The sequence below is a fragment of the Carcharodon carcharias genome, chromosome 1, assembly GCF_017639515.1.
Source record: "Carcharodon carcharias isolate sCarCar2 chromosome 1, sCarCar2.pri, whole genome shotgun sequence".
Taxonomy (NCBI): Eukaryota; Metazoa; Chordata; class Chondrichthyes; order Lamniformes; family Lamnidae; genus Carcharodon; species Carcharodon carcharias.
The window spans coordinates 45,585,239-45,611,177 of NC_054467.1; the positions used below are offsets into that span (position 1 = coordinate 45,585,239).

Here is a 25,939-nt window from a genome sequence, read left to right on the forward strand (position 1 = left end):
CGACAGTGAGATAAGTGTGATGATTGACGGCTCCGCATGTGTGGGAGAGTGCTCGTAAGAGGCTCCGAAAGGCTCTGCCACACACATTCTTCTCTGTCCAGAATCACTCGTGGTCCTGCTCCATACCACTGAACTGCTAGTGGGTGCGGGGTGCAGTGGGAGGTCTTGCAATGCCTGTTAATGAAGCTGAAAGCCAACATTAAACACTATTTATTGAAAGTGAATAAATTTTCAGATTATGAACAAAATATGTTCACCCGTGCAACCACTTGTGATCAGAATTTCTTAACTTTTTTAGGCCTGCCACTTCTTCTAGGTGCTGCCCTGACATCCGCAGCAGGGAGCAGACAGTCTATGCAATGGTTGGTCCTGTTGCCTCTGATGGCTTCGGTGTGGGTCCTCTGCAGAGCCGAGGCCTTGACGACCTTGGCTTGCTTTGGCTGTCCTCCTGTAGGCCAGCTGTTTCCCCTGTGGTGACAGACAACGAGATAGAGGAGATCACAGACAAAGGGGACTCAGAGGGAACGGACAGCCTCATAGAGTTCTGAGTGGAGGGCCTAGGGGTGTCCAGCTGCCTCTCCTCCTCTCTTTGGGTGCCCGAGGGCCCCAGCCTGACTCCTTGAGGGGAAGGAGCACCTGGAGGGACGCTGAGGTGCCCCATTTCCCCCTCACGTTGCCACTGGAGGAACACGCCCATGGCTACCGCAATAGAGTACAAGGCTGTGCGCATCGCTGTGTTCTGCTGGACCTTGGTCTCCATGGAGTCCACCATCCTTCCCATGGAGACCTCCATACAAGCACTTGTGGATACCATTTCATCAGAGAGGAGGTGGACTCACTCCTTGGACTTGCGTGCCTCTCTGTTGAGGGCTTCCAACAGCTTTGCATGATGTTTTTCCGCCTTCTGCTGACTTTCCACGATGAGTTGGAAGACCAAATCCAGAGGCTCATCATCTGACTTGGACCTCACAGATGCCCCTTTCCCAGCAGTCCTCTGAGTGTTGGGGAGCTCGCTGAACCTGCCTCCTCCTGCTGCAGACACGTGTCCGTGCAGTGGCTACCAGACTGTGAACCTGAGCCTGCTCTAGATCTAGGTCCCACACAGGTGTGTGTCTCTGCACTGGTGAAGGGTGTGGGTGATTATTTCCTGCTCTTCAATGGAGGAGGTATCCTCTTTACTGGAGGTGAGGACCTGGATGGAGCTGAGGGACTGGCTGGCTCAGAAGGTCGGTCACTTGGCTGAGCTTCCTGTGAACCAAAGTAGACATATTTAGTGCATGGCAGCAGAGTTTAAAGCAGGAGAGAGAGCACTGAGATTTGCATTGAGAGGGATGATGTGGTGCAGGATCCTTACATGGGTGTTCACCACTGACCTCACTGTCACCACAGGCGTGGTCCATTCCCTCAACTGTCAGCACGATGGCATGCTCCTCGAAGTGATTGAGGGGCCTAATGTGGGCCACTCCACCCCTGGTCTGGGACCTCTCTCTGCTGCTGTGAGCCAGCTTCTCCTGCATGAAAACAGATGGAGTGTGAGCCAGGTACTCACACTCACTGAATGTTAATGTGGTGAGCGGAGCCATGGATGGGATGAGGATGTGAGCTCCGGAGGACATGAGCCTGATGGAGATGCGAGGGTGTATGTGAGAGTTAGTGGCGTTGTCCCTTGAGGTGTGAGGGCCCTGTGGACGTGTGATGGGTTTGTGAGCGTGAGAATTTGGAGTGATGAGGTGGTTGTCTTACCCTAGCAGAATGGATGAGACCATTCATCCTCTTCCTGGGGGATGGTTGCCCTCCTCTGTGCTCCAGTGACGCTGCAGCTGCTGCAACCAGGCTGGATTGGTGACTCTGGTGGACCTCATGTGGCCAGGATGTGGCCTTCCACTGGATCCAGCAGGCACCCCAGAGAGGTTTCACTAAATTTGGGGGCTGGAGTCTTCTTTGCTTTTGGTGCCATCTGTTGCCTGGGGCAGTCCTAGTTTGTAGACATGAAGTAGGTTGCACTCTGGTGCATTTTAAATATGGCGCCCGGAGCGAGGAAGTGCTGAGGTCATGGCGTGGCGGGCAAATCCAAGCCCGCCTGCCAGCAATCTGGAGTGTTTCCCGTGAATGTATTATTAATGAGGTGGATGCGCTGGGAATGGGATGATACGGTGCAAAAATCCACCATTATGACCAGTGGGTAAAACAACTTTTTCCACGTCCGCTACTGCACATAGCGCATATCTGGAACGATTCAGCCCAGAAAGTTCTGAAAAGGGGAATGGTAAGGTCATATGAACACCTGTACTTGGAACAGCATATGTGATCTGGTTACCAGAGGAAAGAAACTCAAACAGAAATATCAAGTGACAGTTTTCACACCTTGACACAGTTTACAGGAAAGGGACAGCTGTTTTGGGAGACACAGAGAGAGACCAAGAAGAGACTGCTGTGAGAGCAGGGCAAACTGTTTATGGTCTTAATATTCAATCACATTGCTTGTTAAGAAAATGCAAAACCAAAGAAGATTTAATATCTTTTTCTTGTAACAACTTGGATTACAGAGTGATATGATCGAAGGTGATAATGGAGACCTGGCTCAAAGAGGGTCTGGGTATTAAATATTCCAGGATACAAGGGGCTGGATTTTACATGCACAAATCGGGACTGTTGCAGTACTACGCGTGTGTAAGGTCCAGCCTGATGACATCAGGTTGCGAATCTGAAACCATCATGCCGATCTGCCATAATATGGTAGTTGGGCAGGCTGCCGACTTCGGTGCCCACCCACCATTTTTAAAACCCTAATTAACAGTGTTTAAACTTATATACAAGCCAATTGACTGGAATAAAGTGTTGCTCATGCCAGAATGTGATGGTGTGCGGGAAACACCTTTGGATTCATGTCTTTTAACCAGATGTGTTGCAAAGGCGGATATAAAAGCTGCAAGTGAACTATGGCTGAACTTAGCAGAAAAGATGATGGCTGAAGCTGGGAGACTTAGCTGGTGTTGTTACTTTTGTTTTTCATTGCATTTCAACCTGCATAGGGCATTTCCTCAGGGAAGAGAGCAAAAAGGAAATGCTCCAATCAACATTGAAGATGACAGCATTTGTGCTCTACATCGCTGTCCCCTATAGGCACAGCCAATGAGTTGGAGGCACCACCTTCAGTGAGGAGGGGAAGTGGAGAAGGGGAAGGAGGGCAGTTGGCCAGGGACAGATGCACCATGAGGTCCAGCAAGTTGGACAACCAGCTTTTGAGCAAGGGGCTGTGGATTGGAGACAGCAACATCAGAGTTGGTGAAAAGGAGTGGGCAGCCTGCCCACTCTCACCCACCTTCCCTTGCCAACCGCATTATGGTGCAGGCAGTGTAATATTCGAGTCAATTGGTTTATAAACAAGCTCAACTGCCCATTAATGAGTATTTTAAAATGGCAGGAGGGCTGTCAATTTCAGCACCAGCATGTTGACATCAGGTTCACGATCCATAAATCCCGTAAAAATACACTAAACAATAAAAAGGTACTTTCACATTAACTAATAAATGCAATTGAGATATATCCAGTCACTACTTTTGCATTGCACTGCAACTCTGGCAGATGTATAGCTATATAAGTTTAAGTCCGAAATTTCCAGCAGGCTCACTTCTCCCTGTCATGCCAGGTCACATCTTCCAGTTTCCTTCAAGAATTGTTCCGCTTAGCCTGAGTATTCCAGAACCAACTTTCACCAGCAAGGCCCACCTCAGCACTCCTTGTTCCTTGAATCTCCAAAAGTCTTGTCTGATCTGTCCTCTTCTTTATAACAGAAACCCAGCTCTTACCAGCATCTATAAAACACAAAAACTGTCTTTTCTTGCTCTTCGCAGCAGCAGCTGTGTTTTTCTCTCACTCTTTCCCTCACTCTGTTTGTCTCCAAAAGACTTTTGGCTTTTATTCTGTGTCAAGGTATGAAAACTGTCACTTGGTTTTCAACAGGTTTCAGTTTGGGTTCAGTTTGCTTCCACTATGACCACTAACCCCCTATCCAGAACATTCTGTTTCAACTTAAGTTAAAGGAGACATTTTAAAGTATAACCGTTTATAAAGTCCAACATTCGAAACAACAGCATGATGATTTCTGTGGCTACTTATAACTTTTGGGAGTTGGATGACGGCATGGGAAATGCAGCCTTCTGTCTTACAAAGAGTGTTGACAGAAATCTTGGAGAAGTGAGGACTTTATAATGATATTAGAGGAGGGGTGGGAGAACAATTATGAAGTTATTTGGTGGGTCAGCCATTAATTTTGAAAGATCTGTGCTGTTTGGTGTGCTCTCTTTGCTCTGACAGTTAGCCATATTAATTAGATTTCTTCTGAAATATTGGATCAAAGTAGCTTAATGTGTGGGTTGGATAATTTAAATTTTACTTTCAAATAACATTGCCCACCTTGCTGGACCTCATGGCGCACCTGTCCCTTAGGTGGATCATACTAAATCTATTTGGTTATAGGAGGCATGTTTAATAATCAAACAGGACCTTTAATTATTAACAACTGGTCAAACTAAAAACTAATCTAGTTAGGTTTATTGAACATTTAAGTTAAATGTTAAAATGCAAAGTAATCGTTTCAGTCCATTAATTCAAGCTCAGTCCAGGAGCAAGCATTTTTTCAACAAAATCCATTACAAAAGGTATGTCTAACATTCATTACAATGAATATATTTGATTGATGGATGACAGCATGAACTCAAAACAGGAGTCATATATCCCTAATAATATTCAGATACACAAAGCTGACTGCCAAACAATATGCTTTTAAATTGAAAAAATGCTCCATTAGCAGTGTGACCACCTAGGAAAATTCATTACTTTAACTCCTTAGGAAGCTCCTCAACTATGCACCTCGATCTTTGACTATCCACTGCCATCTTTTGTCTTTTCTCCTCAAACTCCACTCTTCCACTGTCTAAATTTCCATGGTTTGAACAGTGGATCTATTTCATCCCAAACTACAAGTTAATTGCCAGCTTATACTGCCTGACTACTACTTTAAATCCCCATCCCCTGGCTCTGCTTGTTTTTTATTTGTGAATTCTTGATCTTCTCTCAAATTTGACTTCAAATTCCTAGACTTTTCTGAATGTTAAGACTAAGCTCTGATATTGGATTATACTGTAAGATTCAGCTACTGTCTCTGATCTGCTACTTTGTTGTTTATAGGTTAAAATAACTTTCATCAGCTGACAGCACTTCCCTCATTTTTGCTGTAACTGAGGAACAAAGGAACAAAGGAACTTCAGTTCCCTGCTGAGCCTTTGACTGGATTAATGGGTTTTCAACTTCAGGTACAATCTACTTCTGATCAGACTTTTGCTCGACTGCACTGCAGTATATTTCGCCGCTTCTAAGTCTTAGGGTGACCTCCAAATTCACCATCACATTTCCGCCCTGCAGCTGATTCTGTACACACCCTGGATCTTCATTCAAAAATATTTTCAGCAGCACATTCTCCTATATTTTACCACTTTACCAGCAAATTGCTTCTGCATTTCATTCGCCTAACATCCCTGTCTCGAACCTGGGCAACAGTCTATCAATGCTCCATGCCAACTCCACCCAAGCTACACCAACTTTAGCCTGTCATGGGACGTCCTGAACCCCTCCAATTGTCTCCTATCTATTCCCCATTAACTACCCGGTTTTTATGTATTCTAGCAATTACTCTATAACCATGCCTATGTAACTTGAGTTTTCCTTGTCCACGCACATTTTAGCTGCCACTCTGGACCCACACCCATCACTTCTATTTCCAATTACTTTTTCTTTAATTTTCTTTACTTAGCTTCGCTTTACCCCCTCCCTAGACTCCTCTCTCGTGTTGTGCTTTTTTCATATTTCCCCTCTCAGATACTAAGCCTTCCCAAATCCCAATGCCAATCTTTAGTTCTTTTCGACCTTCCTACAATCCTGCCACCATCCTGGGTTTGACTCCCTCTTACTTCAGCCTATGGCTTCCCTCTGCGCCTCCCTTGCCATCCTTCGAAGAGCCCATTGAGGCACTAGTTGCTGCTCCATTATGAGCAGGAACCCCAAATACCTTCTCGCTGACCTTCCTACCCAACACACCTACTGGGGGCTAATCTTGCCAATCTCTTTCCTGACCAACTCACTCCTCCCACTGCTGATTCCATGGACTCCCCCAGCAGATCAGCTATCATCACTTCTCTACACATCTCCCTTCAGAGTGTCTGTTCACTTGTGAACAAGGCCCTTGCCATCCATGAGCTTACTGTGAATGATTAAATCGATATCATGGTCTTGACAGAAACTTGGCTGAGGGGTTATAACCCTTCCCCATAAACGAAGCCTCCCTACCATATCTTCCACCACTTATCCTGCTAAGAGCATCATGGTAGTGCTGTGGCTCTTATTGCCAAGTCACATCTTGGCCTGTTCCCTTATTGTTCTGACAGATTCTCCTTCTTTCAGCATCTCACGTTATTCCATCCCTCACAGCTCTTATTTCAAAATCTTATTCTCCACTGCCCACCCAAGTATCATGAAAATTTTCTCACTGAGATTTCTTTACTGCTTTCCTTTTTTAGCCTCTACATCAAGCACCTTCTCACCCTCTGTGATTTCAACCTCTATCTCAACTCATCATGCTCTATTTCCTCTGAGCTCAGTGCCCTCTTACCCTCCTTAAATCTCTCCCTCCATGTAAATACCTCAATCCATATTCACAGCCAGCCCTTTGACCTTGCTTTCTCACATAGCCTGGCTATTCCCACAGTATCAATCACAAATAAAGCCATCTCAGATCACTTTGTTGCATCATTCTCCACCTATATCCCCCTTTTACGCCCCAACGCTACTTCCTCTGTGTCCCTGTCCAAGAAAAAACTAGCTGCAATTTACTAACAATTGCTCTTCCAAAATTCCAACTTTCTAGCCTTCGGCCTTCTGTTCATAAAGGCATTTCCGCTGCTACTGATTTGTTCAACTGTACCCTCACCTCCACCTGTGCTGCCCTAATCCCTAACAAAACGATTACTCTCTCTCACCTTGGTTGTTCGCCCTGGTATGGTCCTCATCTCCAGTCTCTTAAGTCCAAGGAACTCAGTCGTGAATGGAAATGACAGGCAACTTGTTTAGCCATTCACTGCCAGATCTGGCTGGACCACATAAATCACTATTGTGCACTGCTCTTGGCTGCCAAAACTGCTCAATAGTCCATGATCATCCTGGAATGCAAAGATAACCCTCGTTTTTTTCCTGCTACTGCAATTGTTTTCTTCAACTTTTTTCCTCTATCCCCTCGTCCTCATGCCCACTCTGAGCTCCTCTTGTCCATGAGATCCACCTCCTGTTCCCTCAACCCTATTTCTACTAGACTATTCCTTGTTCTTATGTTAGGTGATATTGTAATGGGTCAAGGTACTGTCCCTCTCTCCTTCAAATCTGCTGACATCAGCTCTCTCCTTCAAAAACCAACCCTTGACCACACTATTCTTTCAAACTACTGCCCCATCTTCAACCTCCCTTTCCTCTCCAAAGTCCTTGAATGTGTTGTTGACCCCCAAATACGTGCCCATATTTCCAGGAACTCTATGTTTGAATCTTTCCAATCACACTTCCGCCCCTGCCACACTACCAAACACGACTCTCATCAAAGTCGTAAGTGACATCCTTTGTAACTGGTATTAACCCAGCAGCGGGCAGGGGATTGCCCTCCTCTCCCATAACATCCACCCCGTGGCCCCCTCCTGCCATCGCTCACCTGTGTTTGGGTCTCTCCTCAATCTGAGGCTTTGGATGGGTGTAGTACCTGTAGCAGCCACCAACTCCCTGGTGACACTGCTCAGTACAGAAGAGCTGCTGGCCTCTGATTGGCCGGGTGGAACTTCCGTCCCTCCCCCAGCTTCCCTGATAATATATCTTTCACCTGATATTGGATTGGATCATGACTTGAAGCAGAGGTTAGGTTCCTAGCATGTGTAAAGAAGGGCTTAACACCTGTTTTAGGTCCTTTTTTTTTATTCATTCATGGGATTTGGGCTTCGCTGACTGGGCCAGCATTTATTGCCCATCCCTAGCTGCCCTTGAGAAGGTGGTGGTGAGCTGCCTTCTTGAATTGCTGCAGTCCATGTGGTGTGGGTACACCCACAGTGCTGTTAGGAAGGGAGTTTCAGGATTTTGACCCACCGACGGTGAAGGAACGATGATATATTTCCAAGTCAACATGGTGAGTGACTTGGAGGGGAACCTCTAGGTGGTGGTGTTCCCATCTATCTGCTGCCTTTGCCCTTCTAGATGGTAGTGGTTGTGGGTTTGGAAGGTGCTGTCGAAGGAGCCTTGATGAATTGCTGAAGTGCATCTTGTAGCTGGTACACGCTGTGCGTCGGTGGTGGAGGGAGTGAATATTTGTGGATGTGATTCCAATCAAGCCGGCTGCTTTGTCCTGGATGGTGTCAAGCTTCTTGAGTGTTGTGGGAGCAGCACGCATCCAGGCAAGTATTCCATCACACTCCTGACTTGTGCCTTGTAGATGGGGAGTCAGGAGGTGGGTTACTTGTCACACTATTCCTAGCCTCTGACCCGCTCTTGTAACAATAGTATTTATATGGCTAGTCCAGTTCAGTTTCTGATCAATGCTAACCCCCAGGATGTTGATAGTGGGGATTCAGTGATAGTAATGCCATTGAACATCAAGAGCCGATGGTTGGATTCTCTCTTGGTGGAGATGGTCATTGCCTGATACTTGTGTGATGTGAATGTTACTTGCCACTTGTCAGCCCAAGCTTGGATATTGTCCAGGACTTGCTGCACTTGGACATAGACTGCTTCAGTATCTGAGGGGTCGCGAATGGTTCTGAACATTGTGCACTAATCAGTGAATATCCCCACTTCTGACCTTGAGATGGAAGGAAGGTCATTGATGAAGTAGCTGAAGATGGTTTGGCCGAGGAAGCTACCCTGAGGAATTCCTGCAGTGATGTCCTGGAGCTGAGATGACTGACCTCCAACAACCACAATCATCTTCCTTTGTGCTAGGTATGACTCCAACCAGCAGAGAGTTTTCCTCCTCATTCCCATTGACTCAAGTTTTGCTGGGCTCCTTGATGCCACACTCTGTCAAATGCTGCCTTGATGTCAAGGGCAGTCACTCTCACCTCACCTCAGGAGTTCAGCTTTTTTGTCCATGTTTGAACCAAAGCTGTAATGAGGTCAGGAGCTGAGTGATCCTGGTGGAACCCAAACTGGATGTCAGTGAGCAGGTTATTGCTAAGCAAGTGTCGCTTGATAGTACTGTTGATGACCCCTTCCATTACTTTACTGGTGATCAAGAGTGGACTGATGGGGCAATAATTGGCCAGGTTGGATTTGTTCTGCTTTTTGTGTACAGGACATACCTGGGCAACTTCCCACATAGCCAGGTAGATGCCAATGTTGCAGCTGTACTGGAACAGGTTGGCTAGGGGCGCGGTAGGTTCTGGAGCACAAGTCTTCAATAATATTGCCAGATTATTGTCAGGGCCCATAGCCTTTGCAGTATCTAGTGCCTTCAGCTGTTTCTTGATATCACGTGGAGTGAATCGAATTGGCTGAAGACTGGCATCTGTGATGCTGGGGACCTCCAGAGGAAGCCGAGATGGGTCATCCACTCAGCACTTCTGGCTGAAGATTACAGCAAATGCTTCAGCCATATTTGGCCCATCATGTCAGTGTCAGTCAACAAACATCTGACTACACTGATCCCATTTTCCAACACTTGGCCCATAGCCCTGGAGGCTATGGCAACGCAAGTTAATATCTAAATACTTAAGTGTTATGAAAGTTTCTGACTCAACCACTCTTTCAGGCAGTGAGTTCCAGACTCCCACCAGCCTCTAGATGAAAACATTTCTCCTCAACTCTCCTCTTAGCCTTCTACCTCTTAGCTTAAATCTATGCCCCTGGTTATTAACCCCTCTAATAATGGAAAAAGTACCTTCCTACCCACCCTATCAGTGCCCCTCATAATCTTATACAGGTCCCCTCTCAACCTTCATTGCTCCAAGGAAAACAATCCCAGCCTATACAATATTTCCCCATAGTTCAGACCCTCCAACCCAGGCAGCATCCAGGTGAATCTCCTCTGCAGTGCAATCACATCCTTCCTATAATCTGGTGACCAGAACTACATGCAGTACCCCAGCCTAACCAGCATTTTATACAGTTCCAGCATAACCTCCCTGCTCTTGTATTCTATGCCTCGGCTAATAAAGGCAAGTATCCCATATGCCTTCTTAACCACCTTATCCACATGCTCTGCTACCGTCAGGGATCTGTGGATATGCACACCAAGGTCCCTCTGATCTTCAGTACTTTCCAGGGTTCTATCCTTCATAGTGTAATCCCTTGCTGAAGGTAAGCATGCAGGTGCAGCAGGTGATTAAGAAGGTAAATGGTATGTTGACCTTCATAGCCAGAGGATTCGAGTACAGGAACAGGGATGTCTTGCTGCAATTATACAGGACCTTGATGAGACCAAACCTGGAATATTGTGTGCAGTTTTGGTCTCCTTATCTGAGGAAAGATGTACTTGCTATATAGAGAGAGCTATATAGAAGGTTTACCAGCCTGATTCCTGGGATGGCGGGACTGAAATATGAAGAGAGATTGAGATGATTAGGATTATATTCACTGGAGTTCAGAAGAATGAGGGGGGATCTCATAGAAACCTATAAAATTCTAACAGGACTAGACAGGATAGATACAGGAAGGATGTTCCCGATGGTGGGGGAGTCCAGAACCAGGGGTCACAGTCTGAGCAAATGGGGTAGACCATTTAGTTCTGAGATGAGGAGAAATTTCTTCACCCAGAGAGTGGTGAGCCTGTGGAATTCATTACCACAGAAAGTAGTTGAGACCAAAACATTGTATGTTTTCAAGATGGAGTTAGATATAGCTCTTGGGGCAAAAAGGATCAAAGGGTATGGGGAGAAAGTGGGAGCAGGCTATTGAGTTGGATGATCAGCCATGATCATAATGAATGGCAGAGCAGGCTCGAAGGGCTGAATGGCCTATTCCTGCTCCTAGTTTTTATGTTTCAATCCTTGTTAGCCCTCCCCAAATGCATTACCTCACACTTTGCTGGGTTGAATTCTATTTTCCACTGCTCTGCCCACCTGACTTGTCCATTGATATCCTCCCGCAGTTTACGGCTATCCTCCTCACTATTTACCACCCTACCAATTTTCATGTCATCCGCAAACTTCTTGATCATACCCCTACATTTAAGTCCAAATCATTTATGTACATCATAAACAGCAAAGGCACCGTATCCTGCGGGACCCCATTAGAAACAGACTTCCAATCACAGGAACATTCCTCTACCATCACCCTCTGCTTCCTGCCTTTCAGCCAATTTTGGATCCTATGGGCTCTTACTTTCTTGACCAGCTTGCCATGAGGGACCTTATCAAAAGCCTAGCTAAAGTCCATGTAGACCACATCAAATGCATTACCATCATCAACACTCCTGGTTACCTCCTCAAAACATTCAATCAAAATTTGTCAAACACTACCTTCCCTTAACAAATCCATGCTGACTATCCACGATTAATCCGTGTTACTCCAAACGCATGTTCTGTCCCTCAGAATTCTTTCTTCCCCACCACCAAGGTTAGACCGATTGGCCTGTAATTTCCTGGTCTTTCCCTTCCTCCCCTTTTAAATAATGGGACAATGTTAGCAGTCCTTCAGCACCTCACCTGTGGCCAGAGGGGATTTGAAAATCACTGCCAGGGCACCTGATATCTCTTCTCTTAACTCCCTCAACAGCCTGGGATACACCTCATCCAGGCCTGCTGATTTATCCACTTTTAAGGCCACTAAACCCGCTAATACCTCCTCTCTCTCTTTGTTAATTTCCTCTAATATTTCATAGTCCTCCAAGTCAATGTATAAATAATCACGCTGCATGGCAATCACCTTGTTAAAGACAATTTCTATTTAAACAGGTAATGGGCATTGATTAGCCCATCTAAATAGAATAAAAAGATACAGCTGGAACACTTTGTGGGGAAGCTACTTGGAAGTCAGTAGCATTGAGGACCTGTCTTGAAAATAAACCAGCTTGAACCAAAAGACCAGCCTGGATTAATTCTTCCACCACAGCCTCTTAATCTGAGTAACATGGAAGCAGAGGGTGAACTTTCAGCTTTGCTGATTGATTGCTGTATATGAAGATTTTTGTCTCAGTCCTCTGAGGGAAAAAAGGTGTACTGTTGCTAACAATTTAAGTTATGGAATGGCAGAAGGATGGTGCAAAATTGCAAGGTTTGACCATCCACCAATTTTTTTCTGACTTTATCAGCAATGGAAGGCTGAAGTTGAAATGTGGACCCGGGTTACTTCTGTAACCCGGAAGAAGCAAGGTTTGGCTTTGGCGTTATCATTGCCAGCCAAAAGTAAGATAAGGAGTAAGGTATTTTCAAAGTGGAAAGTGGATGATTTGGATCATGAAGAGGGATTGAACCGTCTGTTACAATTTTTGGATAAGTTCTACAAAAAGGATGAGTTATTGGAAGCGTATGAAGCTAGGATGATCTTTTGATATGTTTAGGAAATCAGATGATCAGTCCGTGGAAGAATATATCATGGATTTTGATAAATGATACAGGAGACTACAGCGATTTGAACTTGAAATTCCGGAATTAGTATTGGCATTTAAATTACTGGACTGTGCTCACATTTCCCACGTTGATAGTCTTTTAGTACTAACAGGGGTTCGGTTCTGGGGGAAAGAATCTCTCTCAGATCAAATGGCTGCTGCCCTAAAACAATTTCTGGGGAAAAAACCATTCCCTGCCACTCTGAGCAAATGTGAGCAACTGTGCTGTGAAAAAAAGGATATAGGATTCAATGGTGGCTGAATTTCCAGGTTGACCAGATTGGACGAAGATTCCAATACAAAGATGGGGTTAATGGCAAGAGGTCTGAAAATGGTCATAACCCCAGGCAATTTGAGAGTTGGTACAAAAAGCGTGTCTGAGATGCACAGGGATTGGTCAATCGGTGTTTTTGGTGTGATTTCCAGTATCATTATGTGATGAGCTAACCACAGCGAAGGAATCACATTTTTGAAGTGACCCATGAGACAGATTCATCTGAAACTGAAGATGATGATGGTGACTGCCATGATGGAATTGTATTGATCACTGAGAGTTTGAATCTTGTGATGAGTATTTTGATGGTAGATACCTTCAACTGTGGAGTTCTGGACAGGGATTGCACTTCTACGCTGTGTGTCATGGGCTGGCTTGACTGTTATCTGGAGTCTCTCGATGAGACAGACCGGTAGAAGGTCAGGAAGTATGAAAGCTCTACCTGCTTCAGGTTCAGAGATGACAATACATTAACATCGTCCAAACGGGTGGTCCTCCCTTGTAAGATAGCAGGGATAAATCTGTTTATCAGTACTGATGTGGTTTCTAGAGAGATACCGCTATTGTTGAGTTGATCTCCGATGAAGAGGGCTCAGATGATGCTAGATATGAAGAATGATAGAGCAGTTGTGTTTGGGAAAAGATGTGGACCTACATTTTACTTGGTCAGGCCATTACTGCTCACCACTAAGGAAGCCAGAGATTTCTCATCAAAAAGTCCATGAAGTTTTGTTAACTGCTGAGAATAAGAATTTGGCAGCCAAAAAGAAGATAATTTGGAAATTACATAGACAGTTTGCACGTCCAGCGCCACAGAAACTGAAGACTCTGCTTCGAGATGTGGGAGTGATCAATAAAGCATATGATGAATTTATTGAACAAATCACTGCTCAGTGTGAAATTTGCCTTAAATATCCCAAGATACCACCATGTCCTGTTGTGAGCTGGCCACTAGCCAGAGGGTTTAACGATGCAGTGGCAATGGACTTGAAAGTATGGGACAAGGATAGGGTTTTTTTAATTACAGTTCATAGATATGGCAATCAGATTTAGTCTATCCACTGTGATACATAGTAAAGACAAAAGGACCATTGTAGATAAGGTCATGGAGAAATGGGTGGGAACAGGATTAGGAACACCAATGAAGTTCCTCACAGATAATGGTGGGGAATTCGCCAATGAGGAATTTCGAGATATGTGCGAAAATTCAAACAACATAGTTATGCACTCTGCAGCTGAGAGCCTGCTTAGTAATGGTCTTTGTGAAAGAAGCCGTGTGATAATAGATGACATGTTAAATAAAATATGAGCTGATCAACCAGGTTGCAAACTGCAAACGGCACTAGCATGGGATGTGCACGCAAAGAACTCTCTGCAAATGGTTGGGGGGTACAGACCCTACCAGTTGGTGTACGGAAGAAATCCGAAGTTGCCTTCGGTGTTGTCAGTTGCTCCCCCTGCTCTAGAAAGGATCAGCATTAGCTCCACTTTTCCTGCTCATCTGAACGCTTTGCATGCGGGCAGAAAAGCTTTCATTAAAGCTGAGGTTTTGGAGAAAATTTGGCGGGCCCTACGGCACTGCATAAGACCATCAGGAATATAGTTTAGACAAGGCAGCATGGTATATAATAAAAGGGAAAGCCAGAAAGAGTGGAAAGGACCTGGCAAGGTAATAGGGAGCAATGGAAAAGTAGTAATTGTGCAACACGGCAATCAAACTGTTAGGGTACATTCTTTGCGGTTAAATAGTGCTGACTATATCTTTACAGGTTATGAACAGGACATAGAACGCACCATGGACTACACACACACGTACACGCGCGCGCGTGCGCGCGCACACGCACACACACACACACACACACACACACACTAGTTATGAGAAGCAGACGACAGCAGATACAGGGTTGACTGGCTATGAGCAAAGTAACACTGAGATACAGGATAATGCTATTCATCCACAAGGGCAACTACCCAAAGTAGGATCAAAGGTAACATACATGCCAGAAGGGACCAGTGTATGGAGGGATGTCACCATCATAGGGAGAGCAGGAAAGGTCCCTGGTAAATACAAACATTGGCTAAATGTGCAGGATGAAGGACAGGAGACAAGGTCTATCAATTGGTAAACCGAGGCAAAGGTGTGGAAACCCAAAAAACGCAGTATTAGTTCTGACAGTGGACCAGAATGTGGTCATGGCCCTAGAAAAAAATCACGGACTTACGAATGGGGTTCTGCTCGCATGGGAGAAAGATCATATAGTGGTAGTCCAGAAAGGAAGAGGACTGTGAGTAGAGGCCGTAGCTTAACAAGAACAAGGACTAGAGAGCAAGCTAGGAATCTCAATAGGAGTAGAGGTCCTTATGACCGAGAGTTCTAGTAACTGCTAATAAAATGGAAAATAAGTTGATAATGGAAGTCAAACGGTAAGAGTTAAAAAGTTGGAAGGAATTTGGAGTATATTCTGAAATACCTGACAGAGGACAGCCAGATTTTATCTCACAGAAGGATCTGTACAGAAAAGGTACTCCCAGATGGCACATATAAGGCCAAAGCGAGATTAGTAGCCCAAGGCTTTGAAGAAAGACTAGGTGATCAGGATGTGAGAGTGGACTCGCCTACTGCGGGGAAAGTGAGTTTGAAGATTTTTTAAGCTATTTTGGCATCTTATTCCTGGGAGTACAAATCAATTGATATAAAGGCAGCGTTTTTACAGGGGGAGAAGTTTCAAAGGGAGGTTCTTTTGAAACTGCCCAAAGAAGCCAGGCATGTAGAAGGAAAGCTATGGAAATTGAACAAATGTGTTTATGGATTGAATGATGCGTCGAGAGTATGGTATTTTTTCGTGAGGTCTAACCTGTTAAAAACAGGTTGCAGTCAGTTAAAGGCAGAACCCGCGATGTTCTACTGGTATCATAAGGAGAAATTAGCCGGCATGTTGATGATTTCTTATGAAGAGGCTCTGTAGAATCTGAACAATGAGTAATCGAGAAGATAAAGAAGGAATTCAAGGTCAGAAGTCAGGCTTCAGGGGTCTTTAAATACATGGGTTTAGACATTAAGCAGAGCAAGTTAGGAGTGACATTGAATCAACAATCTTATCTAGAAAATGTTAATCATATCCCAATAACTCAGTATAGAGGATCCTGTTACCAAGGAAGAAACGGAACAGTTGAGAAGTTTGATTGGGCAGTTCAACTGGTTGTGCACTTAGACTAGGCCTGACCCTAATTATGATGTGCTGGAGCTGAGTACCATGATGAAGCATGCTAGGTTGAGCAAGTTCTGAGAACAAATAAAACACTTAAAAAATTAAATTCTGGGAGATGTGTGCTCAAGTTTCCAGCCTTGGGTGATCCAGAAGATATGAGGTTGGTCATTTTTAGTGTTCCTTCACATACTGATCTTCCAGACGGGTACACTAGCACAGCAGGGTTTATCATATTCTTGGTAGGAAAGAATGATAAATATTGCCCGCTGGCTTGGGAGGCCAAGAAAATAACAAGGGTGGTGAAAAGCACCTTAGCTGTTGAAACGCTGGCCTTGGTAGAAGCATTAGATATGGGGGTTTAATTATATAATATTTCTGTCAGAACATTGGATAAGGGGCAATGTGAGAAAAGAATGTTATGTTGATAACCAGTCTCTTTGGGACATTCATTCCATGAAAAGTGTCACTGCAAAAAGGCTAATAATAGACCTAGACAGCATAAACGAAATGTTAGAGAGAAGAGAGATCTCTAAGATACAATGGATTGACACAAGTCACCAACTATCGGGCTGTTTTACACAAAGAAGTGCCTTATCTAAGAAATTATTAAATCTATTGGAAGAGGGGTGTCTTAAGCTTTGGTGATGCAATGGAAAAAAAAACTTCTTTGTTTTATAATTATTTATATATAGATATATTTGGTAAAGGAAATACGGGAATTATAGATATGGAAATATGTGACATTATTTCCTTCTGTTTGTTTAAAAAATGTTCTTTACGTTTTTTTCAAAGTTTTAATTTTTAAAAAAAGGAGGGGAATCTGTCAGTGTATAAATAATCACACTGCACAGCAATCACCTTGTTAAAGACAATTGCTAGTTAAACAGGTGATGGGCATTGATTATCCCATCTAAATAGAATGAAAAGAATGCTTGGCCTAAATAGCCAAGTGGTTATGGTACTGGGTTTGTAACCCTAAGATCAAGAGTTCAAATCTCACAATGGCAAACTATGGAACAATGTGACTTCATCTGAAACAGATGGAAACAGGTTTGTACTCGAAAGAGTATCAAGAGTTCAAATCTCACAATGGCAAACAATGAAACAATGTAACTTCATCTGAAACAGATGGAAACAGGTTTACTCAAAAGAGTATCAGGAGTTCAAATCTCACAATGGCAAACTATGAAACAATATAACTTCATCTGAAACAGATGGAAACGGGTTTGTACTCGAAAGAGTTACGTTTGTGCTTGGCTTAAATAGCCAAGTGATTATGGTACTGGGTTTGTAACCCCAAGATCAAGAGTTCAAATCTCACAATGGCAAAACTATCAAGAGTTCAAATCTCACAATAGCAAACTGTGAAACAATGTAACTTCATCTGAATAGGAACAGATGGAAACATGTTATGCTTGGTGTAAATAGCCAAGTGGTTATAGTACTGGGTTTGTAACCCCAAGATCAAGAGTTCAAATCTCACAATGGCAAACTATGAAACAATGTAACTTCATCTGAAACAGGTTTACTCAAAAGAGTATCAAGAGTTCAAATCTCACAATAGGGCTTGGCCTAAATAGCCAAGTGGTTATGGTACTGGGTTTGTAACCCCAAGATCAAGAGTTCAAATCTCACAATGGCAAACTATGAAACAATGTAACTTCATCTGAAACAGATGGAAACAGGTTTACTCAAAAAGAGTATCAAGAGTTCAAATCTCACAATGGCAAACTATGAAACAATGTAACTTCATCTGAAACAGATGGAAACGGGTTTGTACTCGAAAGAGTTACTGGGCTTGTAACCCCAAGATCAAGAGTTCAAATCTCACAATGGCAAACTATGAAACAATGTAACTTCATATGGAAATGTGTTTGTACTCGAAAGAGTTACAACTGGAACACTGTGGAGAAGCTACTTGGAAGTGACTAGCACTGAGGAGTTGTCTTGAAAATAAACAACTGAACTAAAAGACCAGCCTGGATTAATTCTTCCACCACAACCTCGTATTCTGAGTAACACTCCACACTGATGTCTATACCTGCATTGTCCTTTTCCATTGTGAAGACCAACGCAAAGTATTCATTGAGGACTGTACCCCATCTTCTGGGTCCACACACAGATTACATCTATGGTCCCTAACTGGCCCTACTCTTTTCCTAGTTGTTCTCTTGCTCTATATGTTTTAAAAAACCCTTTGGGTTTTCCTTTATTGTACCCACCTATGCTTTCTCATGCACTCTCTTAGCTTTCCTGATTTCCACTGCACTTTTTATAGTCCTCTAGGGACTCTGCCGTATGGAGCTCTCGGTATCTGCCATTAGTTTCTCTTTCTTTCTTAATCCTAACCTTTATGTTCCTTGACATCCAGGGTTTTCCGGACTTGGCTCCCCCTTTGTCTTTATGGGAACCTGTTTGCCCTGCACTCTTGCTATTTCTTCCTTGAATGCCTCCCACTGCTCTGACACAGTTTTATCTGCAAATAGTTGCTCCCGGTCCACTTGGGCCAAACCGTATCTCATCTTAGTAACATTAGCCTTTCCCCAGTTTAGAACTTTTATTCCTGGTCCAACCTTATCCTTTTTCATAACTACCCTAAATCTAACTGAGTTACGGTCACTATCTCCAAAATGCTCCCCTACTGACACGCCTTCCACCTGCCCAGGCTCATTTCCGAATATTAGGTCCAGGACTGCCCTCCTTCTTTTCTACGTACTGGCTAAATAAGTTCTCCTGGATGCAACTTAAAAATTTTGCTCCCTCCCTACCTTGCTCACTAAAACTATCCCTGTTAATATTTGGGAGTAGTTAAAATCCCCTACTATTACTGCCTTATTATTCTTATACTTCTCTGAAATTTGAATACATATTTGGTCCTCTATCTCTCCCTGACTGTTTGGAAGCCTATAGTACACATCCAACAGTGTGTTTGTTCCTTTTGTGTTTTTACTTCTACCCAAATGGCCTCATTTGATGATCCTTCCAGGATATCATCCTTCCTCACTGCTATAATTGGTTCCTTGATCAATATTGCGACACCCCCTCCTCTTCTATCCCCCTCTCTATCTCGACTGAATACCCTATAACCAGGAATATTGAGCTGCCAATCCTGCCCTTCTTTTAGCCAAGTCTCGGTCATAGCTATGACATCATACTCCCATGTGCCTATCTGTGCCCTCAGCTCATCTGTCTTATTCTTCAGGCTCCTTGCATTAAAAAGTATTCCATTCAGCTTTGCTAAATTCATTTCTTTCTTATATAGCCTATGTTTCCTCTGCCTTCCAGACTCACTCACTAGTGTTTTAACTTCTAATTCCATCTCAGCTTCTCTCCCCTCTGATCTACTTTTCAGGATCCCATCCCCCTGCCACAAGCCAGCAAGTTGTTAAACTGCACTGCCGTTTTGCATAGGCCGGCTGACCCACTCAGCTGGATGAAAGCCAAAAAAGGTGGTGGTCCTTGCTTCCAGTAGCAGCTTTCTTTTACATGTGGACTGCCTGTGCAGTCTCATTTTATAACTTAATAAATGTGTATTTTGGCCATCGAGAGAAATTTGTGATTGTATTGTGTCACCATGATTACATGCAGTTAAATCTTTTCAAATAACAGGTTAAAAACATAATAAAACAAGAAGTGTCAACATTTATTTATTCCTTGTCCCAATCTCCTACAGAAACTTTTAAGGCAAACAAGAGAATCGACCAGTTACAACCCTAATCATAAACTAGAAAAAGCAGTCCAAAAAGGAAATGATTTTCAAACAGTTTGTTATTCCTATAATTTGAAAATAATTCAGCCTGACTCACCTTCTTGTGTAAAGCAATATAATCCAGTCGTACTCCAATCTCCCCCGTAAAGAAGTTGGTTCCATTATAACAGTGATTTAGCAAACCCCAACTAATAGGCGAGTGTGGAGGAGGATGACATGAATCTCCAGGACCACCTAGCTGAAGTAGTGTGTCAGCACCTTTCAAACCTTCTGAACAGGCATCATAGTAGTTTTGGAATCCTAAAATCACATAAGTCATTAATCTTACACTTCTGTTCAAAACCTGCAATTTAACAAGTCTCTTTTTCTTCAAAGCTATCAACTATAGTCCAGTTAAAAAAAAATTCAGCCCCTGAAATTTTATTTGGCAATATTAGTGAAAATTACAATAATTCATTGCATAAAGAAATTTCTCTAACTTCAATCCTTTAGTGACAAGTTTAAATTGATGAACTTTGTTGCTGACTCTATAGCCCGAGGATCTAGTTTTTCCCTATTCATTCTGTCAAAATGCCATATAATTTTCAAAACTTCAAATAATTCTCCTCCTAATCTTCTTTTGCTTCAGTGGAAATCACTCTCTCTGGTCATCCACACTCTTCAGAATGTTTCCATTGAGTGAATATCTCTTATTTGTTCTTTTCCTTACCACAGTACATCAAATCATATATTCCATCTGACCCCCTACTTTTCTAACCTATCTATGTCTTCCTGAATTATTTTTAAGAGTCCTTACTCTTTGGCCAATCCTTCACTTTTGAGGTTTTTCCTGACATGCCCAAGTCAAAATCATCTATTTGTATTGACCTACATTGTCTCCCAGTTAAGCAAAGACTTGATTTTAAAATTCTTATCCTTGTTTTTAAGTCCTGCCACTTTTAAGTCCGTATCCCTCCCTACCTCTGTAATCTCCTCCAACCCTACAACCCTCCGAGATATCCATGTTCATATAATTCTGGCCTCTTGAGCTTCACTGTTTTTAATTGAATGGAGAGGCGGTGGAATAGTGGTATTGTCACTGGGCTAGTATTCCAGAGACCCAGAGTAATGCTCTTGGGACCTGGGTTCAAATCCCATTGAAATTTGAATTCAATAAAAATCTGGAATTAAAGGTCTGATGATGACCATGAAACCATTGCTGATTGCATTAGCATAACAGCCCCAGACAATGGGCATTACACAGAACAATTCACTCCTGTCAAGGAAAGAAGGAAAGCTTGACATGTCCATCACCTTTGGAGCCAGAGATCCCTCACTTTGGGGTGGGGCCCATTGTTTCTTGTTGTGGAAATAACATGAGAACTAGGTTTGTCTACGGCCTTGTCTAGATCAGAGCATGAAATAAACTAAAGGAATACAAGGCGCTAAAAACCAGGTGATTCAGCAGAATGACAACAGGAGATGTGTCTGTGATATTTGCAATATTGATTACTATATAAAAAGACAAAACTGGACTGGGGTGCTGCAGTTGGAAGAAGTGTCAGGGCTAGTCACCTTGACTCAGAGACTACAATCAACAACACTGGACAGAACAGCCGTGTTGGGGATTGTAAAGTGGTTTCAGCCAAATCATAGTGATATTGGTCTGAGGGTTTGTAAGGTTTTGGGGTGAAAGCATAGTGTTTTTGCTAATATTTTGGAAGTGTTTTTTTCAGCCAAATCGTAGTGGTTTGGGTCTGAGGTTTGTGTAAGGGTTTGGGACTAAGACGTAGTGTTTTGTCCATAATTCTAGTAAGGTTTTTAGCAAGTTATAGTGACTTTGAACTAGGGATTGAGGTCAAATCAAGTAAGGGTCAACTGGGAACTGGGGGTGTCTACCTCAGCTAATCGCAGAAAAGTTTGAACTAAGGCTAGATAATTTTAATTTTGTGTAACTTTGTGTTTATGTTGCCTGAACTAGATTAGAGGTATCTGTATTAGGGACTTGGTGCATTAAAAAAAAATTAATCATTGGTTGAGCCAAACCCTGTGTCTGTGCAATTTGCTCTTCATAAACCCTAAAGTCCAAGAACCATTTGTAATGGGAATGGGAGCCTCTTACATAGTGAAATCTTTATCCAACTTTTTCAAAAAAACTTCTGCCTTTAACAAATCATGTTGGCTTTTCTTGATTAATTCGTGCGTTTCTAAATGATCACAAAGTTCATAAATCAAGATAAAATTAGAGAATTCCCCCCAAACTGACATTGAAATAGACTGACTTCCTATAGTTGCCCAATTTATCCTTCATGAACAATGCTGTTACATCGGCAACTGTTCAATGCCATGGCCAATTTGCACGTTTAGGGATGATTACAAAATTCAAGCCTATCCTCTCACTGGCTTCATTCTGCAGCTTAGGGCACATGGCAAAAAGGCCTGGTGACATGCTCATCTTGGGTTGTGCTTTTTAAATAAATAGATGGCAAAGAACGGGAGAGGGGAAATATATGGAATGTAGATTGAAGGGGGAAGAACTCTAGTATGGTGTTCTGCAACAGAAGAGGGAAAAGCTGGGAGCAACACTCTCAGATTAAAAAGAAAGAAAGAAAGAGCCAGTAAGAACTTGGAGGTGGTGGGAAGAATACAGGTTTGAACTGATTTGGAGGGGAGAAAAATGCTAGATTGAATTGAGCAGAAGAATGAATATCAAGTAGAACTGACATGGGAAGGTCTGGGAGAGAGAAGGGACAATTTTATTGCACAATGGACAGCAGGAGCACGCCCAAAGTAGTAGCAGTGGGAGAGGTAGTGGATGCCAGTGATATCTGTGATCAGGTGGGTAGGGGAAATAGTGGGGAGCAATAGCTGACAACAGCCACCATTCTTTAAATGTGGGTTGGGGGTTGTTATGTTTAGGATGAAGGAATGTTGACCTGATTTGATTGAACGCAACTTGCACCAGCTATCTGTAATACCTCTTTACATATATAAATAAGGGGCCTAACTCTGATTTTACTTGTGGGTGCTCCATTGATATTTTGGTCATTACCCACCCCTATCCAGTTCAAAACTAACATGCATTTCTTGGGCAGCTGATTTTTCAATCAGTTATGTGAAAACAGGATTGTGTTAACCTGGCAAGAACAACAACTTGTATTTATACATCACTTTTAATGTAATATAGTCTTAAGATGTTTCGCAGGAGCGTTATAAAGCAAAACTGATATTAGGACAGATGACCAAAAGTTTGGTCAGAGGTAGGTAAGTTTTAAAGCAGGAACAGGAGTAGAGAAGTGGAGATGTTTAGGGAGGGATTTCCAGCACCTAGGGATAGGCAGTTGAAGGTCCAGTCAACAACAGTGGAACAATTAAAAGGTCAGAAGTAGGTGAGCATGGTTATTTTAGAGGGTTGTGGGGCTGGGAGAGATTACAGATATTGGGAGTGGTGAGGCCATTGAGCGACTTGCAAACAAGGATGAGAATTTTAAAATCAAAGTGGTGCTTTGAACCAGAAGGCACAGGGATGATGGTGAATGGGGATTGGCATGAGTAAGAACATCGGTAGCAAGTTCTGGATGAGCTCAAGTTTAGGAAAGGTGGAATGCTGGAGGTCAGCCAGCAATGTGTTGGAATAGTCAAGTGTAGAAGTAACAAATTTATGGATGTGGGTTTCAGAGCAGATGAGCTGAAGCAGCGGTGAAATTGGGTGCTTACAGAATTTTGATTTAAGGAATTAGGGATTCTTGGTGATGCTGAAGTTTTATGGTCATCTCAGAGTCAAACCTGATGCCAAAGTTGCCAACAGTCTGATTCAGCCTCAGACAGTTCCTAAGGAGAATTCAGTCAGTCATTAGGGAATGGAGTTTGCAGTCGGGAACGAAAACAATGGCTTCAGTATTCACTATTTGGAAGTAATTTCTGCTCATCCAGTCCAGGATATTTGAAATGCAGTCTGATAATTTAGCAACTATGTATGAGTCGAGAAAGGTGGCAGTGAGCTAGAACTGGGTGTCATCAGTGTGCATGTGAAAACTAATGCTATGTGTTTGGATGATGTCGCTGAGGAGCAGCATGTAGATGAGAATTAGGAGGGGGCCAAGGTTAGATCCTTGGGGGACAACAGAGCTAATGGTATGGGAGCAGAAAGAGAATTCATTGCAAGTGATACTCTGGTTATCATTAGATTGATAAGAATTGAACAAGACAAGTGTAATTCCATCCAGCTCGACATCAGTAGACAGGCATTGGAGGAGAATGTAGACCTGATTTGATTGAATGCAGCCATGTCAAAGGCAGCAAACAAGTCAAAAAGAATTAGGAGGGATAGTGTTAGGGGGAAATAAAGGGATACTGTAATTATTAGGGGCAATATAGGGGTACAGTAAGAACTTATTGAAAGGGAATGAATTACTTAAAATCTCCAAGCACATTGGCAGTTAAAGGTTACCAGATGAAATTTGCACAGCCTTAAGGGCCTGTAAACAACAGAAAGGCTTCGGAGCCGGACTGTAGACTGAGGATGGCAATAACAACTAAGATTAAGTGTGCTCTTCAACAGATAGGGGAAGAACAAATGGTCCTAATTTAGGTAGGAGGGCTCTGCCTGGGTGAAAAACAGGGACATATGATGCATGTACCTGTTACCAGAGATGTCTGTTTAATATAAACCTATATGTTTACGAAATCAGAATCTGGAAACTGTTCATGTACATGACCAATAATGTATAAATATGTTAAATATTTGTAATTTAGCAGAGTGCTATCTCAAGCTGCATTGAGATGGTTTTCCCCTTGCAATTGCTCGAATAAACGATCGTGACCTGTACCTAAGACTCCTGTGGTCTGTTTGTTAAAGTGATCATAACAATAGTTTACTTTTGTAACAGAGGATGTCATTTGTGACTTTGTAAAAAAAATGTTTTGGTACCTTAACATCGGCGGTTAATGGAATGAGGGGATTCGTACGTCGAATTTGGGAAAGGTGTCATGAATTTGGAAGGTGACAACATGTTCAAGTACTCTGGAGAGAAAAAAGAAGTCGGAAGTGGAGACAGTAATGACAGTGGGGGAATTGAGGATTGAATTTTGAGGAGAATGGTAATGACAGCTGATTTAAAGGAAAAAGGGACAGTGCCTAAAGAAATGTCTTAGGGATAACAATGTCAGCCAATATGGGGTCAAAGGCAACAGTCATGAAACCTGCTAATAATTACTGTCATGGTTCATACACATGAATAAGGGGGGATATAGTCGGGTGGTCAGGGGGGTAGGTGGGTAGTTGGGTCAGAGATTAGTCCCGTCCAGTTGGGGAGGGGTAGGGTTGGCTATGTAGTCAGGTGGTTGGGCTATTTGGATAAAGTATCAGTGGAGTACCCAAACATCTGTACTGTTAAGAGCTAATGTCTTAAGGAATGGAATAAAAAGGATAACATTGTCAAAAAAATCTAGGGATAATCCAAACTGGCCAATAGCCAAAGGAGAAATCTAAGCTAGCTTTATGTTAAACTCACTTTGTGAATGTTACATTATGAAAGGTTTCCTTTGTACAGTACTGTGCAGCCTTAATCCAAAATTGATTTAGTTATGCCTTTATGACAACCGTTACATAGTTTTATCAATTACATAATAAGCTCACCTTTAACTGTAAATGTTAAATTATCAAAATCATGATGGTCTGGTTCATTCCATGTTTCAAAATTCCATTTTGACACATATGCCACACCATACATACCTATAAACAAATGGAAAATGTTTACAGATGGTAATCTAAGTATGAAGCTCTTACCTTTGCAAATAATAAATATTTTGAAGTATTACTAAATTTATGACTCACTTTTTGATTGGACTGCAGAGTGTAGGTAATGAATTACTTGCAGTACCTGCATGCTAACTCGTATGAGCGCACCCAAGTATCTGAATATCAACATTTAAATTTTTTTTAACTCTTTCACAGAGGTGGCTGTCACTGGCTAGACCAGCATTTTTATTGCCCATCCCTAATTGCCCTTGAGAAAGTGGTGGTGAGCTGCAGTCCATATGGTGTAGGTACATCCTCAGTGCTGTTTGGGAGGTAATTCCAGGGTTTTGATCCAGTGACAATGAAGGAACGGTGATATATTCCCAAGTCAGGGTGGTGG

The 25,939-nt window shown here is 42.9% G+C and overlaps 1 protein-coding gene across 5 annotated transcripts in view; it reads right to left on the reverse strand.

Annotated features, from left to right (window-relative positions):
• Positions 1 to 25,939, reverse strand: part of idua (alpha-L-iduronidase) — a 325,106-nt gene that overhangs the window by 106,064 nt on the left and 193,103 nt on the right. For all 5 annotated transcript variants that reach the window (XM_041197979.1, XM_041197971.1, XM_041197966.1 and 2 more), the window contains 2 exons: positions 25,438 to 25,533; positions 19,918 to 20,120 (listed from right to left, as the gene is read on the reverse strand). In XM_041197979.1, the coding sequence (XP_041053913.1) occupies positions 19,918 to 20,120; positions 25,438 to 25,533 (299 nt within the window). The remainder of the gene's footprint in view (positions 1 to 19,917; positions 20,121 to 25,437; positions 25,534 to 25,939) is intronic.